This window comes from Hyperoodon ampullatus (genome assembly GCF_949752795.1).
Source record: "Hyperoodon ampullatus genome assembly, chromosome: 19".
Classification (NCBI taxonomy): Eukaryota; Metazoa; Chordata; class Mammalia; order Artiodactyla; family Ziphiidae; genus Hyperoodon; species Hyperoodon ampullatus.
Window position 1 is genome coordinate 44505027 of NC_136932.1, and position 14829 is coordinate 44519855.

At 35.3% G+C, this 14829-nt stretch overlaps 1 protein-coding gene across 2 annotated transcripts in view; it reads right to left on the reverse strand.

The window, feature by feature from the left end:
- The window catches only part of GOSR1 (golgi SNAP receptor complex member 1), a gene marked incomplete at its 5' end in the record, with an annotated part of 48923 nt that overhangs the window by 19044 nt on the left and 15050 nt on the right, over positions 1–14829 (reverse strand). For both annotated transcript variants that reach the window (XM_079724777.1, XM_079724776.1), the window contains one exon: positions 14000–14074. In XM_079724777.1, the coding sequence (XP_079580903.1) occupies positions 14000–14074 (75 nt within the window). The remainder of the gene's footprint in view (positions 1–13999; positions 14075–14829) is intronic.

Below are 14829 nucleotides of genomic sequence, written 5' to 3' on the forward strand. Positions count from 1 at the left end.
ATATCTCATATTTTTCAAATATGGTCATGGTCTGTTAATACATTAGAAATGCATTTCATCAAGACTATTCTGGCATCAAAAGTATTTCAAATTTTATTTAAGAAAGGTAAATTGACAGTGCATACAAAAGGTTTCCTCCTTCAGTATTTTCTTTTCTTACTCTTATAACCCCCGTTATGTTCTGCCTTATACAGAAATGCCTCACAGTTTACAAAGCCTTTTTACATGCATTAGCTCAGCAACTCTGTGAAGTAGATATCGTAAGAATCATCTTGGAGAGGTAGTGCAGTATAGCAGAAACAACACAATCAGAGGACGTAGGTTTAAATCTCAGCTTTTACTAGGCATGTGACCTCAGGGAAATTTAACTAAAATCATGAAACAAACAAAGAGTGAAAAAAGGCTAGTGAATTAAAAAATTCAAAACATCAAGTCTAAGCATAGCCTAAGACATAAGAAAAGTTGTCAGCAGATAAAACTAAGTCTCCACCTGAGAATATTCTTTACTCATTCATGGACATATTTATACTGAAGTGTACAATTATAATACAAATATGTGTGCCATCTCAGATAACTCAATCATATCTGCTAAACAGTTAATGGATTGAAAACAAAACAAATTCTCAACTAAATAATGTAACTGATCCTGTTTAAGTGTAATTTGCTTTGTACAACAGTCCCATATTTGAAAAGTTATATGAAACAAATTCTTTAGATTTTTAGAGTGCTTTTAATTTTGTAAAATGCCTTAAACCTTAAGTCATTCTTCCTCAAAATCATCTAACATAAGGGAACAACTACTATCCCATTTTAAAGATGGAAAAAACAGAGAAAGGCCAGGTCACTTGCTTTTCAGAGAAGTGAAAAGTCACTCGTCTTTCAATTCTCATTAGCATTACACCATGCTGGCTCCCTAATACAAGAAAAAATAAAGATTTAAAGAAGTAAATCACAGAGAAGGCAGTGTGATGTGGGACAATATGGAAATAGGTTAGGAAATGTGGGTTTAGTAAGAGCTATACTATTAAATAGTTATGAGACCTTGTCCTCTCTGAATCTTGTTTCCTCATCTGTAAATAAGAGGTGCTTGCCAGACTTTTATTATATACCACGTAAAAATTTGATTTTTAAAAGGTATTTCATGAAGAATTCATTTTGCAAAGCAAAAAAAATCACATCAATAATATCCCTTTCAGTTCTCAAAATCAGATTTCATATATACATAGCATTGGAACCAATACCTTGTACATAGTATGTATTCAATAAATATTTGAGGAATAAGTATATGAATGAAACAGATTTTCTGCATTGGGGCACACATGTATATACACATATGTATATGAAACCAAAATTAATACATCTTCTACTTATATCCATTTATTCAAACAAGTAAATATTAAGTGTTCATGATATAACAGGAACTGGGGACCCAACACACTGCCAAGAACTAGAGGAACTAGGCCCTACCCTCATGAAGCCTAAGAAGAGTCAGATAATTTAAAAAATAAACAAAAAGAACAAATTATTACAGATTCTCATAAATGCTATGAAGGAAACAAAAAAAGTACTTTGTTAAATAATAATCAGGGAGAGTCTAATTCAGACAAGATAGTTAGAAAAGGCCTCTTTGAAGAGGTGACAAGTGAGCTTAGACCATAAAGATGTCAAGGAATAAGGTATACAAAAAGCTAAGAGAAGAGTATTTTAAGCAGATAAAACAAAATATAAAAACAAAGAAGCAAGAAAGGAAAAGCCTTGATATCTTTGGGAAAGGAATGAATAAAAACCAGTCAGGCTGGTACCTAATAAGTAGAGGCAGAGAGTGATACAGATGAAGGGATGGAAAGAGATAAAACAGGTAGTATGTTGGTCATGTAGGGCCTTATAGACCCATAAAAAGTTCATAATTCATTGGTAGGGGATGGAGGGAGGAATGAATTATTAAAGTAAAAGTCCACTTCAATCACTATCACTAGAAAAAAGGATTTGCTTAACTATACTATTTCTATGTCTATGGCTTAGGGTGTAGAAGAGAGTGTAGTAAACCCAAATTGAAGTGACTAAGTTGGCTGATAACTTCCCTGGAGCCCTGTATATGCCGCATTCTCTTTCTTCTGATAACAAACTTTCCAGTCCATTGGCCACAAGGATGGATGTGTGACAGGCTGGGCCAATCACAATCACCTATCACCCTCTGGCCCAGGAATAAATGAAACAGAGCCATAGTCTTACATCTACAAAAGAAACTGAATTTGTAATTTAAATATCTTGCCACAAAGAAAACTCTAGGCTAAGATGGATTCAATAGTAAATTCTATCAAATATTTAAGGAAGAAACAACACCAAGCCTGCACAAACTCTTTCAGCAAACAGAAAGAACTCATTTTAATGGTGCCAGTCTTACCCTTCCACTAAAACCAGGCAAAAACACTTCAAAGAAAAGAAAACTAAAGATATTCTTCATAAGCATAATGTAAAGATCCTTAAAATAAATCCAGCAATATATAAAAGGGATAATAAATATATAATAAAAGGGGGTTATTCTAGGAATCAAGATTGGTTTAATGTTTGAAAATAATCAATGTAATTCACTATACTACAAAAAAGGAAAAAAATCTGATCAGTTCAACAGATTAAAAGATATGAAAAAATTCAACCCCATTCAAGATAAAAACTTTTAGCAAGAGAGAGCCTAGAAGGAATGACACTTCGATAGCAATAAGCATATCTAGCACCCAGATCTTAGTTTCTGAACCACTCTCCAATAAGAGGAACCAAGGCTGCTTGGAGAAGTGGTTGGTTCTAGAGCCAAGGCAGGGAAAATACAAGATGAGCCACAAACGCTGTTGTGCCAGACAGTACAGGAAGTGCTCAAAAAAAGGATGGGGCATGTCAAATGACAGAGGCTAATCTGCAGGAGCTCCCAATGGCCAAAGGTGAAACAGTTTGAAGAATAAAATAATGATAGTGCTGGATTATAACCCAGAGTATAAAACAAGACTATGAGTCTACCTGGTAATAAACAGTACCGTACAGTAAAGTACACAAAAGCACAACCACTTGTAGAGGATGCACGCACGTGACAATGTACATCAGACATGTGAACTAACTTACGTGATTGGACATGCGAACGCAGGTTCGCGTCTTTGAAAGTTCACAACTTGAAGGTTCGTATGTAGGGAACTTACTTATTGTTTCAGCACCATTTGTTGGAAATATTCTCCTTTCCCCCACTGAATTATGTTGGCACCTTTTGTTGGGAATTAATTGACCATATGTTAGTTAGTTTATTTCTGAACCCTGTTCTGTTCCATTAACCTATATAGGTCCATCTTATGCCAGCAGCTTACTGTTTTGATTATTATAGCTTTATAGTAAGTCCTGAATTGAGATAGTGCAAGTACTCTAACTTTGTTTGTATTTTCTGAATTTTTTGGCTCTTCCAGGTCCTTTGCATTTCCATATAAATTTTACAGTCAGATTGTAAAAAAATATGCTGGGAATTTAAATAAGATTACATTGAATCTATAGAACAATTTGGGGAGAATTGCCATCTTAACAGTAGCAAATCTTCCAATCCAGAAACATGGTATGTTTTCCATTTATTTAGGTCTCCTTTAATTTCTCTAAGCATTTTATGGTTTTCAACATAAGGTCTTGCACAAATTATATTCAGTTTACTTTAAAATATTTCCTATTTGGGGATGTGTTGTAAATGGAATTTTAAAATTTTAGTTTTCTAATTGTTTTTGCTAGTATAGCAATAGAATTTATAATTATATATAACCTTTCATCCTGTGACCTTGCTAAATTTACTTACTAATTTAATAGCTTCTAGGTAAATCCTTTGGGATTTTCTATTTACATAATCTTTTTATTTGACAAAAATAGTTTTATTTCTTCCTTTCCAATCTGTATTCCTTTTATCCCTTTCCTCCCTTATTGCACTTGCTACGACCTCCAGTACAATGCTGTAAAATGTGGTTAGTGCAAACATTCTTGCCTTGTTTTATATTTTAGAGAGAAAGCATTCATCCTTAAGTTTGATATTAACAGTTTTTGTACATGCCTTTAATCAGGTTGAGGAAGAACCTTTTCCTTCCTATTTTGCTTATCATTGTTTTTCTGTTGGTTGGGTTTTTTAGCTTTTTAGCTTGAAATAATTTTAGACTTAGAGAAAAATTGCAAAAAATAGTACAGAGGATTCTCGTATACCCTTCACTCTGCTTTCCTAATGTTAATGTCTTACATAACCTAGTACAATTATCAAAATCGGTGAATTTAACATTAATACAGTAAGATTAGCTAAACTACAGACTTTATTCACCAATCTTTCTACTAACGTCCTTTTTTTAAAAACATCTTTATTGGAGTATAGTTGCTTTGCAGTGGTGTGTTAGTTTCTGCTTTATAACAAAGTGAATCAGCTATACATATACATATATCCCCATATCTCTTCCCTCTTGCGTCTCCCTCCCTCCCATCCTCCTTATCCCACCCCTCTAGGTGGTCACAAAGCACCGAGCTGATCTCCCTGTGCTATGCGGCTGCTTCCCACTAGCTACCTATTTTACATTTGGTAGTGTATATATGTCCATGCCACTCTCTCACTTTGTCCCAGCTTACCCTTCCCCCTCCCCGTATCCTCAGGTCCACTCTCTAGTAGGTCTGCATCTTTATTACTGTCTTGCCCCTAGGTTCTTCTGACCATTTTTTTTCTTTCTTTTTTTTTTTTTTACTTTTTAGATTCCATATATATGTGTCAGCATAACGTCCCTTTTTATGATCCAATTCAAGATCCTATATTGCATTGGTTATCATGTCTCCTAAGTCTCCTTCAGTCTGTGACAAAATGGCCTAACCTTAATTTGTCATGAGAAATATCAGACAAACCCAAGTTGAGGGACATTCTACAAAAATAACTGACTAGTATTTTAAAGTGTTATGGTCATGACCTTATGCAGTTTTAGCAAGAATACCATACAGTGATGTCAGGCCCTTGAAGCATCATATCAGGCTGTATATCATGTCAATATGTCTTATTATTGATGTTAACCTAGACTGCTTAGTTAAGGTGGTGTCTGCCAGGTTTCTCCACTGTAAAATTACTATATTTCCTATTGTAATTAATTAACGTAGGGGAAGATGCTTTGAGAGTATGCAGGTACCCTGTTTCTCCTCAAAATTCCCACTAATTTTAGCATCCATTTAGTGAATCTTTCTTTCCCATTATTACTGTGCTGTTTACCTACTGATTTTTCTATTTCTATCAGTCCTTGTACATTTATTAATTGGAATTCTATAAGAAAGAATATTGGAGCTTTAATATTCATATTCATAGCAGCTTTATTTGTAACAGCCCCAAATTGAAAACAACCCAAATATCCATCAATGGGTTAATGGATAAACAAATTGTGGTATAGCATCCTAAAATGGAAAGTACTCAGTTATAGAAAGGAACTGACTACTGATATAAAAAACATATAGATGAATCTCAGAAACACTATGACCTCTCAGTTCATCCCTCCACTGTTTTCTCTTGCTCCCTATGAGGCTGCCCTTTCAGGGGCATGTGTAAGGCCTGTAATCTGGGAGAGAGTTTGTAAACAGGCAATAAATGAATGATATTTCTAATGTATCTACATTGATCATTTATCAGGAATGATACAGATTTTTTTTAAAAAAGATATGGTCATAAGGTTCAAGTTTCATCTTTTCCCAAAACCTTTTCTTATGTCTACTTTAGTGAATACCTACTCATCCTTCAAGACTCAAATCACATGCTTTGTTTCTATGAAGCCCTGTCAGAAGCTTTAGAGTTCATCATTCCCTTTAATGTGCTACTATAGTGGTATGCACACACGTCTCCATACATTAAACTTAATTATGATGCACTGTGATTACCTGTTAACAGTTCTCTTCTGCCCCCCGACTCCCATCCTAGTGGAGCTCATTAAAAACAGGGCAGAACGTCACTAGGCTTTATCTCTTCTCTATTTCTAACACCCAGTGCAATGCTTTCCACATTGTAGATGCTCAACAAATGCTTGGTAAAACAATGGAAATTGAATATATATATACCACATCTTCTTTAACCATTCATCTCTTGATGGGCACTTAGGTTGTTTCTGTATCTGAGCTATTGTAAATAATGCTGCAATAAACAGAGGGGTGCATCTATCTTTTTGAATTAGTGTTTTCATATTCTTTGGATAAATACCCAGAAATGGAATAGCAGGATCATATGGTAGTTCTACTCTTAATTTTTTGAGGAATCTCCATTCTGTTTTCCATAGCGGCTGTACCAATTTACATTCCCACCAACAGTGTATGAGGGTTCCCTCTTCTACATACTCTTACCAACATTTGTTATTTCTTGCCTTTTTTATAATAGCGATTCTAATAGGTATGAGGTAATATCTCAATGGATAAAGAGGATGTATTATATATATATATATACACACACACACACAATGGAATACTATTCAGCCATAAAAAGATGAAATATTGCCATTTGTGACAACATGGGTGGACTTTGAGGGTTATTATGCTAAGTGAAATAAGTCAAAAGGAGAAAGACAAATACCATATAATTTCACTCATATGTGGAATATAAAAAATGCAAACAACAACAAAAAACCAAAATAAATGAACAAACCAAACAAAATCAAATACATAGATACAGAGAACAGAGTAGAGGTTACCGTAAGGGAAGGGAAGGGGAAGGTAAAATGGGTAAAGGGGATCAACTGTGTGGGGGCAAATGCGAACTAGATTTTTGGTGGTAAGCAAGCTATAGCATATACAGAAGTAGAAATATAATGTTGTACACACAAAACTTCATTATATAATGTTATAGACCAATGTTACCTCAATAAACAACAAAAGTGGTATAAAAAATTATATGTGCATTTAGATAAACGCAAAGAAACAGATGAAATGCAACTGGAATTTGAAAACTCCCGTCTAAAAATGAAGCTTAGGAATAAATAAACCACTTACTATACTAATGAAAATCTAATGAGCAATAAATGAAGAGAATGATTTAAAAACACACTCTGAGCTTTAATAGATAATCAGGGTTAGCTGATATTTATTCCTACATACCATTTTGGCATTGAAGGGCCCCAGAGGGCTGGAGTCTGTCACCTAGCTCTAGGTACACAATTCTAGTTACTAGTCTACTTTTCTGTTCTAATGCTGCTATGGGCAAGAATGGCTCAATGTAATTTGAGAACTGGTCTACTACATGTCAGGCACTGTACTAGGCAAAAACTTTACACATTATCTCTAATTTTAAGTGTTTTAACACTGTGCAAAGTAAGAATTCAGTCTTCCCCATTTAAGACAGTAGAGAGTCAGAGGGTTTAAGGCCCTTGCCCCCATATATACAGTTCACACCAGGATTTAAACTCAGATCTGTTTGGCTTCAAAACCCATTCCCTATCTATTATACCAATTTAAGGAATAAATCCATTAAGGTATCTTAGTCAAGATAAAAGTGGCAAGTTAATAAGAGGAAAAACTAAAATGTCTATTTATATGTTCTTATGATGTGATCCAACTAGATGAAATGATAATTTAGGAACCGACATATTATGTAATATTTTAAATATTTTGACTACTTTGAAATACTGCCAAAGGTCTGATTTAAATGTCAAGAATTTTTAAGGTGATGTGCTTAATATAATTTGCAATTCCAGTTGTAATCATGCCATTCCCACAAATCAGAGTACTTCCATGAAAACAAACAGAGCCTCTAAGTATGGATAAAACTCCTCAGCTTACCTTCTTAGCTGGGTCTATATAATTTCAGAATTTGTTCCTCTTTCTTCAACTCTCTCATTAATTTTATTATTCTTGGCAGTATAAAAATCTCACCAGTTGGGCTTCCCTGGTGGCGCAGTGGTTGAGAGTCCGCCTGCTGATGCAGGGGACACGGATTCGTACCCCGGTCCGGGAGGATCCCACATGCTGCGGAGTGGCTGGGCCCGTGAGCCGTGGCCGCTGGGCCTGCACGTCCGGAGCCTGTGCTCCGCAGCAGAAGAGGCCACTACAGTGAGAGGCCCGTGTACCGCAAAAAAAAAAAAAAAAAAAAAAAAATCTCACCAGTTGCTTTTCCTATAAATTTTTGAATGAAAATTTCAATTTCTTTCAATTTCTCTTTGCTAGGTCTTCTTTATAGCTGCCATCTCTGGGGAGGAGGAATTGTTGTTATGATGTGTGTCAAGGACAAATAACTGGGCTAATGTGAGAGGGTAGATGACAAATAAGTTTTATCTGGTGAATTAGCTCTAATTAATTTCTGCCTGGAGAACACTATGTAAAGGATTCTGAGGCTACATCAGAAGGCAGCCAGGAAGGAAACAAAGAGTAGTAAGAAAGGCTAGTGGAGAACCAGTAAATTTCAGTGTTACAGTGGCCTAGGTTTTCAAGGAGGGAAGAGATTAAGAGTATCAAGTGAGGCAGAGCAGTCAAACAATATTAGGTTTGGCCTTCAGGAGCTCATTGACGTCCCCAGTGACAACATGCTCAGTAGACTGTGAGGGAAGAAGTCAATAGGCTAAGGAGGAAATGAGTACTGACACAGAGACAGCAAGTGTATTCATAAACTAGAGAGACAGAGCCAGTATAGTAGATGACGGAAGAGTAAAATAGCTGAGGTATCAGGTAAGGACAGAGACAGAGCCAGATGGATGTATTAGCCTTCCCAGGAAAAAAACTAGTCCTCTAAAAACTACAGGAAAGGGGTAAAGAAGGGTATTCCTGTATGTGAATTTGTACTAAGGAGAAAGAACCTTAAAAATTCAATGAAGTAGGAGTTAAGGACCTCTCTTTTAGGTGGAGGGACCATAAAGTCAAGAAGGGGAATGAGACGTTTTGGTAAAGTTCTTTTTTTTTTTTTTTTTTTTTTGGCCGCTCTGTGGCATGTGGGATCTTAGTTCTCCAACCAGGGATCGAACCCGTGCCCCCTGTATTGGAAGTGCAGAGTCCTAACCACTGGACCACCAGGGAAGTCCTGGTAAATTTCTTGAAAAGAATGAGAGAGACAACTAAACTGGGTCAAGCAAGCAAAAGGTACTGGGCAATGCTGAATACTCAGACGAGGTTGGAAATAATGAATCTAAAACAAAGTTAATCTGTATATTGGGTGCTTTCTCTTTAACCCTTAAATAGAGGAGTAGAACAGTAGACTGTGGATTGGGTTGGCATTTTACTAGGGTACAGAAAAAGACAGGAGCACAGAAAAGGCCAAATGTTGGGAATATTTCAGTTGATCAACTATGAGATCCAAGCTAGTGAGGGTAGGAGAGGTTAAAGGTGAGAAGAAAAATATAAGAGAAGCTAGTGACGCTGCAGATAGGCTTGGAAGAATAAATAGTGTGGGTCAGAGTGAAATGTTAGAGTTGAAGATTTTTGAAGTGGTACAAACACAGATGAGAAAATGGAGGCAGCAGCCTTGGTAAAAGGTGGCTAATTTTCACGTGGAGGTGATGATCACTGGCAGTAAAGAAGTCCAGCAAGAGGCCAGGCTCATTCTATTTGTGTATACTTATCTCCTAATCCAAGTTTCTCACCAGTACTCTGAAATTTGTCAACTTCATTAAGGTAAATGTGGAAGACATGTTTTATTCAAATGACAAAATTCTTCTAAAGAAAAAGCTGTAAAAACCGCAATAATACAATCAGCCCCACACCCTTTAAAAATAAATACGAAGAGAGATAAGATCATACAGGCAAAAGTTCTTTAGAGGGGAAAAAAAAGAACTTTGAAATACAAAACTAACTCAAATACTCCTCTCAAAAAGGAAAATATGGGCTTCCCTGGTGGCGCAGTGGTTGAGAATCTGCCTGCCAATGCAGGGGACACGGGTTCGAGCCCTGGTCTGGGAAGATCCCACATGCTGCGGAGCAACTGGGCCCGTGAGCCACAACTACTGAGCCTGCGCGTCTGGAGCCCGTGCTCCGCAACAAGAGAGGCCGCGATAGTGAGAGGCCCGCGCATCGCGATGAAGAGTGGCCACCACTTGCCACAACTAGAGAAAGCCCTCGCACAGAAACAAAGACCCAACACAGGAAAAATAAATAAATAAATAAATAAAATTTTTTTTTTTTTAAAAAAAAGGAAAATATAAGGAAGCAATGAAAGAGAACAAACATATAAAGGAAATTAATCTAAACAGCAACCAAAGAGCTCACAGGAATGCATCCACAGTACAGCAAAAAACAAACAGCTACAAGCTTGACACTCATTCAAAGCCAGCATTTTCTTCTGACATACTGAGACTCAGGGAAAGATAAGTTAGAAAAAAAAGCTAGGGACTTCCCTGGTGGCACAGTGGATAAGAATCCGCCTGCCAGTGCAGGGGACACGGGTTCGATCCCTGGTCAGGGAAGATCCCACATGCCGCGGAGCAACTAAACCCGTGTGCCACAACTACTGAGCCTGCGCTCTAAAGCCCACGAGCCAGAACTACTGAGCCTGTGAGCCACAACTACTGAGCCCGCATGCCACAACTACTGAAGCCTGAGCATGTAGAGCCCGTGCCCTCCAACAAAAGAAGCCACTGCAATAAGAAGCCGGCGCACTGCAATGAAAAGTAGCCCTCACTCGCTGCCAACTAGAGAAAGCCCACGCACAGCAACGAAGACCCAACGCAGCCAAAAATAAATTAAATTAAATCTTAAAAAAAAAAAACAATGAAAGCTAGCTTATCCACTAAATAGGAAGAGAAATTACTATCTTCTGTGAGATAAACTGCTACAAGCTAACAACATTTACTTTTAGACAAAAAGAACATTAAGAAGAGATTTAAAAGCAATTCATTACAAAGTCAGTTTTTTTTAATAAAGTTTACCATTCATTTATAAAAATTGCTTTACTCTTTTTCAAGGCAAAAATATGGACTTTTTTTTTTTGCATTACGCGGGCCTCTCACTGTTGTGGCCTCTCCCGTTGCAGAGCACAGGCTCCGGACGCGCAGGCTCAGCGGCCATGGCTCACGGGCCCAGCCGCTCCGCGGCATGTGGGATTTTCCCAGACCAGGGCACGAACCCGTGTCCCCTGCATTGGCAGGCAGACTCTTAACCACTGCGCCACCAGAGAAGCCCAAAAACATGGACTTTTGAAGTAAGTTGTAGAAATTTACATTAACATGAAAAAATATTTTATGAAGAATCAAATAAAAATGTAAATATGCTTTTTGCCATAAAAAGTATGACCCTACTGCACAAAATCAAATGAGTTACTTGAGTTACTGAGTAGTTTTAAAAAAAACACCTTTATTCATGAAAGATCAAACTAAAAAGTACCCTAACAGCAAATCTGGCCTCTTCATTACAAATGGTCTTGCTGCAATACATAATCTCTTGCTGTCCATTTCACTTTTAGGTTAATTTAACTATTACTTCTTTTTTAAAAAAATTTTTTTGGCCACTCCACGTGGCTTGTGGGATCTTAGTTCCTGGACCAGGGATCAAACCTGGGCCCGCGGCAGTGAAAGCTCACGTCTTAACCACTGGACCACCTATGCTTCTTCTGCTTGGCTGTTTAACCTATGTTTCCCCTAATGAAAATATATTTCTTATTTTAAAAAAAAATCTATTGCCTGAGAGTTTTCGCCTATCTTCATGGCATGAGTTAGAAAAAAATCAAGTAACTGTTCCTGAGAGCACCGGTAGAATATGCTACTAATGGGACTCTAAAGTAACAAAACTTTAGAGGGAATTTTGACAATACTATATCAAAAGCTTTAAAAATGAATATATTTTTTAATCCTGCAATGCCAATTCTAGGAATTTATCATAAGGAAATAATTACGGATACATGCAAAGACTTCAGTATGTACAATAATAAAAACTAGAAATAATCCAAAAGGCCAACACTCATTAGGTTACATGAATTATGGTTTATCTGTATTATAGGATATGTACACTATTAAAAGTTAAAAGAACTATTCAAAAACAAACAAAAAATTATCAAATAACATGGGAAAAGGCTCACAACCTACTGATGAGTAAAAAATGGTATAGCATCTGTACTGATAAGTGTTTCAAACTGTCTTTTCTGTGTTGCTGAATTATTATTCATACTTTCTAAAATGAGTACTATAAAAAGTACGTATAGCTTTTATATTAAAAAGTTATTCTAAAAAAATTCTTCCTCAAAGCACTTAGCAAATGAAAGAGAGACAACATTGAAAAAGAGAAACTTTTTCATATCATTATTACTTTGTATATATGTTAGTCCGTAATTTTATATTATTTTATTACTTATCAAGTATTTGTAATTTACACAAAATATTGATTTTTCTAAAACATATTTGGAAGCTCTGTGTTTTAATACTGAAAGCAATGACTAAACTCTTGTTATTAAGATTAAGCCTTAGTGTTAACAATTCCCCTCATTTATCAGCTCATGTTCCACTCAACTTCATCCTGCCTCAGTTTCTCTCTGTATGGAGTGAGCACATACTAACTTCTTACAAGAATGCTGAAAGGAATATATGTAAAGTATATCATACATAAAATCACCTGAGAAACAAAATGGTAAATACCTTTTGATTGCCAATCTTCTTATCACTTTTATAACCTTAAACAAATTATTTAAGCTGTGTGCCCCTGAACTATTATATTTATTTTCCTGTAAAATGGACAATATTAAACTCCTGAAGGGTTTTCTTTGAATTTCTAAAATTAATGCAAAACTAAAATTTTTCATATAAAATTTTTAATAAACAATGTGTTCTGAAATAATGAAATAAAGAATATCAATTTATATAATAACTCTGGTATATTCTTTTCAGCATCTAAACATCCTTAAAGTAATTAAACTATTGCATTTCTGTTTAACTTCTTTTGGGGTTGATAAATATAAAAACGTTAATGCAAGCTAATGTTTATTTTTATGCTACTTGAGTATCTTATTCCTTAAATTACTCTGTACCCCAAGAGTATATTAATGTAGTTTTGGATATAACGCAAAATTCTTTTTATGGTGGTCTCTATCAAATACAAAAAGAACTACCAAAGCTGTAAATAACTATAAACTAAACATACTCTAGGAAAGGCTGCCCCCTTGTGCCAATTAATAATATTTAACATATTAAGAAATAACAACTTTCTGACACTAGAAGCACTCAGACTTCTACTAAAAAGGTCTTGATCTTTCCATGTTCTGATTTCAACAGCTCATATTTAAAGTGGTAATCTTTAAAGAAAAACAAATTGAACAGTACATTAAGCTCATGTGGACATGACTAATTTATGACATTCAGCAGCAAATATCAACATAATTCATATCATTTAACTATCATGGATATTAGCTGCTCAAGTGCTTACAGGCTGAGCTCAGAGAGAGAAGTAATTTTCTGATCCTTAAGTTCTATAACAAAATACAAAGAAAATAATTAAAGAAACCAGTGTATTTCAAAAGAAAAATAGATAAAGCAGGGATAGAGTATGGTGGCTTGTTTTTGTGTGTGTATGTGTGTGTGCGTGTGTGTGTGTGTGTGTCTCATTCATCCAAGTTTTTAGGGATTTTCTTCTGAGTTCTTGGAAGATAAGATATTTTCTTTGAATTTGATGTATGGCCAATTACCCTTTGTAAAGCTTCCTGACATATATAAGTGGTATCAGGCCATTCAAACTAAGTCAATATCAATATTATTACTATTATTATTATCAGTAATCTATAGTAGTGGACAAAGTATTAGAGCAATAGACTTGCTAAAGAAAACAAATATTGAGGCAATAAAAGACACATTACAGGTAACAAATAAGTAATGAATGCATATTTTGTATATCTGATAGCATCATATCGTTCCTAATTATGGTCAGAACAGTTGCAATTCTATTTCTACCCAATAGGATCATTAGAAAAATTAAATGAATTAGCATTGATAAAGCACTTACTATAATAAACACCATAAAATGTTTGCTATATATGTAAATAAATAAGTAGGTACTATATAGTATGCATTTTTTCAATAATACTTACTTTCGAAGGTGGTCATGTTCTTTCAAAAATAGTTCAGTTCTTCTGTTGTTTACTCCAGACCCACTTTTATATGACCTAGAACAAAAATAAAGAAAAGTTAAGAACATTTTTGGTACATGTTATAAAAAAGGATTAAATGATTGACTCAAGTAATATCCAAAGTGGACAAACTGAGCCTCTCCATAGTTTTGAATAAACAATTAAAATGTATAATCCTTTTCATTTCCTTCTAAAAATAGCATCTATCATAAATAGATAAATATGAATGGCTCTCTAACTTGGGCCTAAAAATTTATTATTTTTCACCAAAATAATCCAACATTCTTAAAGAAAAATCTTACTTTTTCCTTTTTTTGATTTTATATACATTTATTAACTCTTCTAAAAGTGTTTTTGTATCAGTTGCCAAAAATTCCAACTCACTAAAAGTACATGAAAAGAGAATATACATTCATTCGTTTATTCATTAACTCAGCAAATATTTATTCAACATTTGTGAGGTACCAGACATTATAATAGTAAAACATGCTACCTAGCCACAAGTTGGTCATAGACAGTTTAGAGAGGTACATAAATTATATAATTGTAATTCAGTGTAATAGGAACTATTATGATAATAGTTACATACAAAAGAAGAGAGTAGTCATTTCTATAGGGCAGGAGGTAGACTAGAGAGATTGTGAGAAATACAGAAACATTCTTAAAGAGAGAAAATCCTTAAAGGGTACCCTATAGAACGAGTGATAATTTAGTTATAAAAAGTGGAAGATTATTCCAGGAAGGAAGGAGAGCGTGTGCAGCATCATGAGGTGTGGAAGAACAGAGGGTCT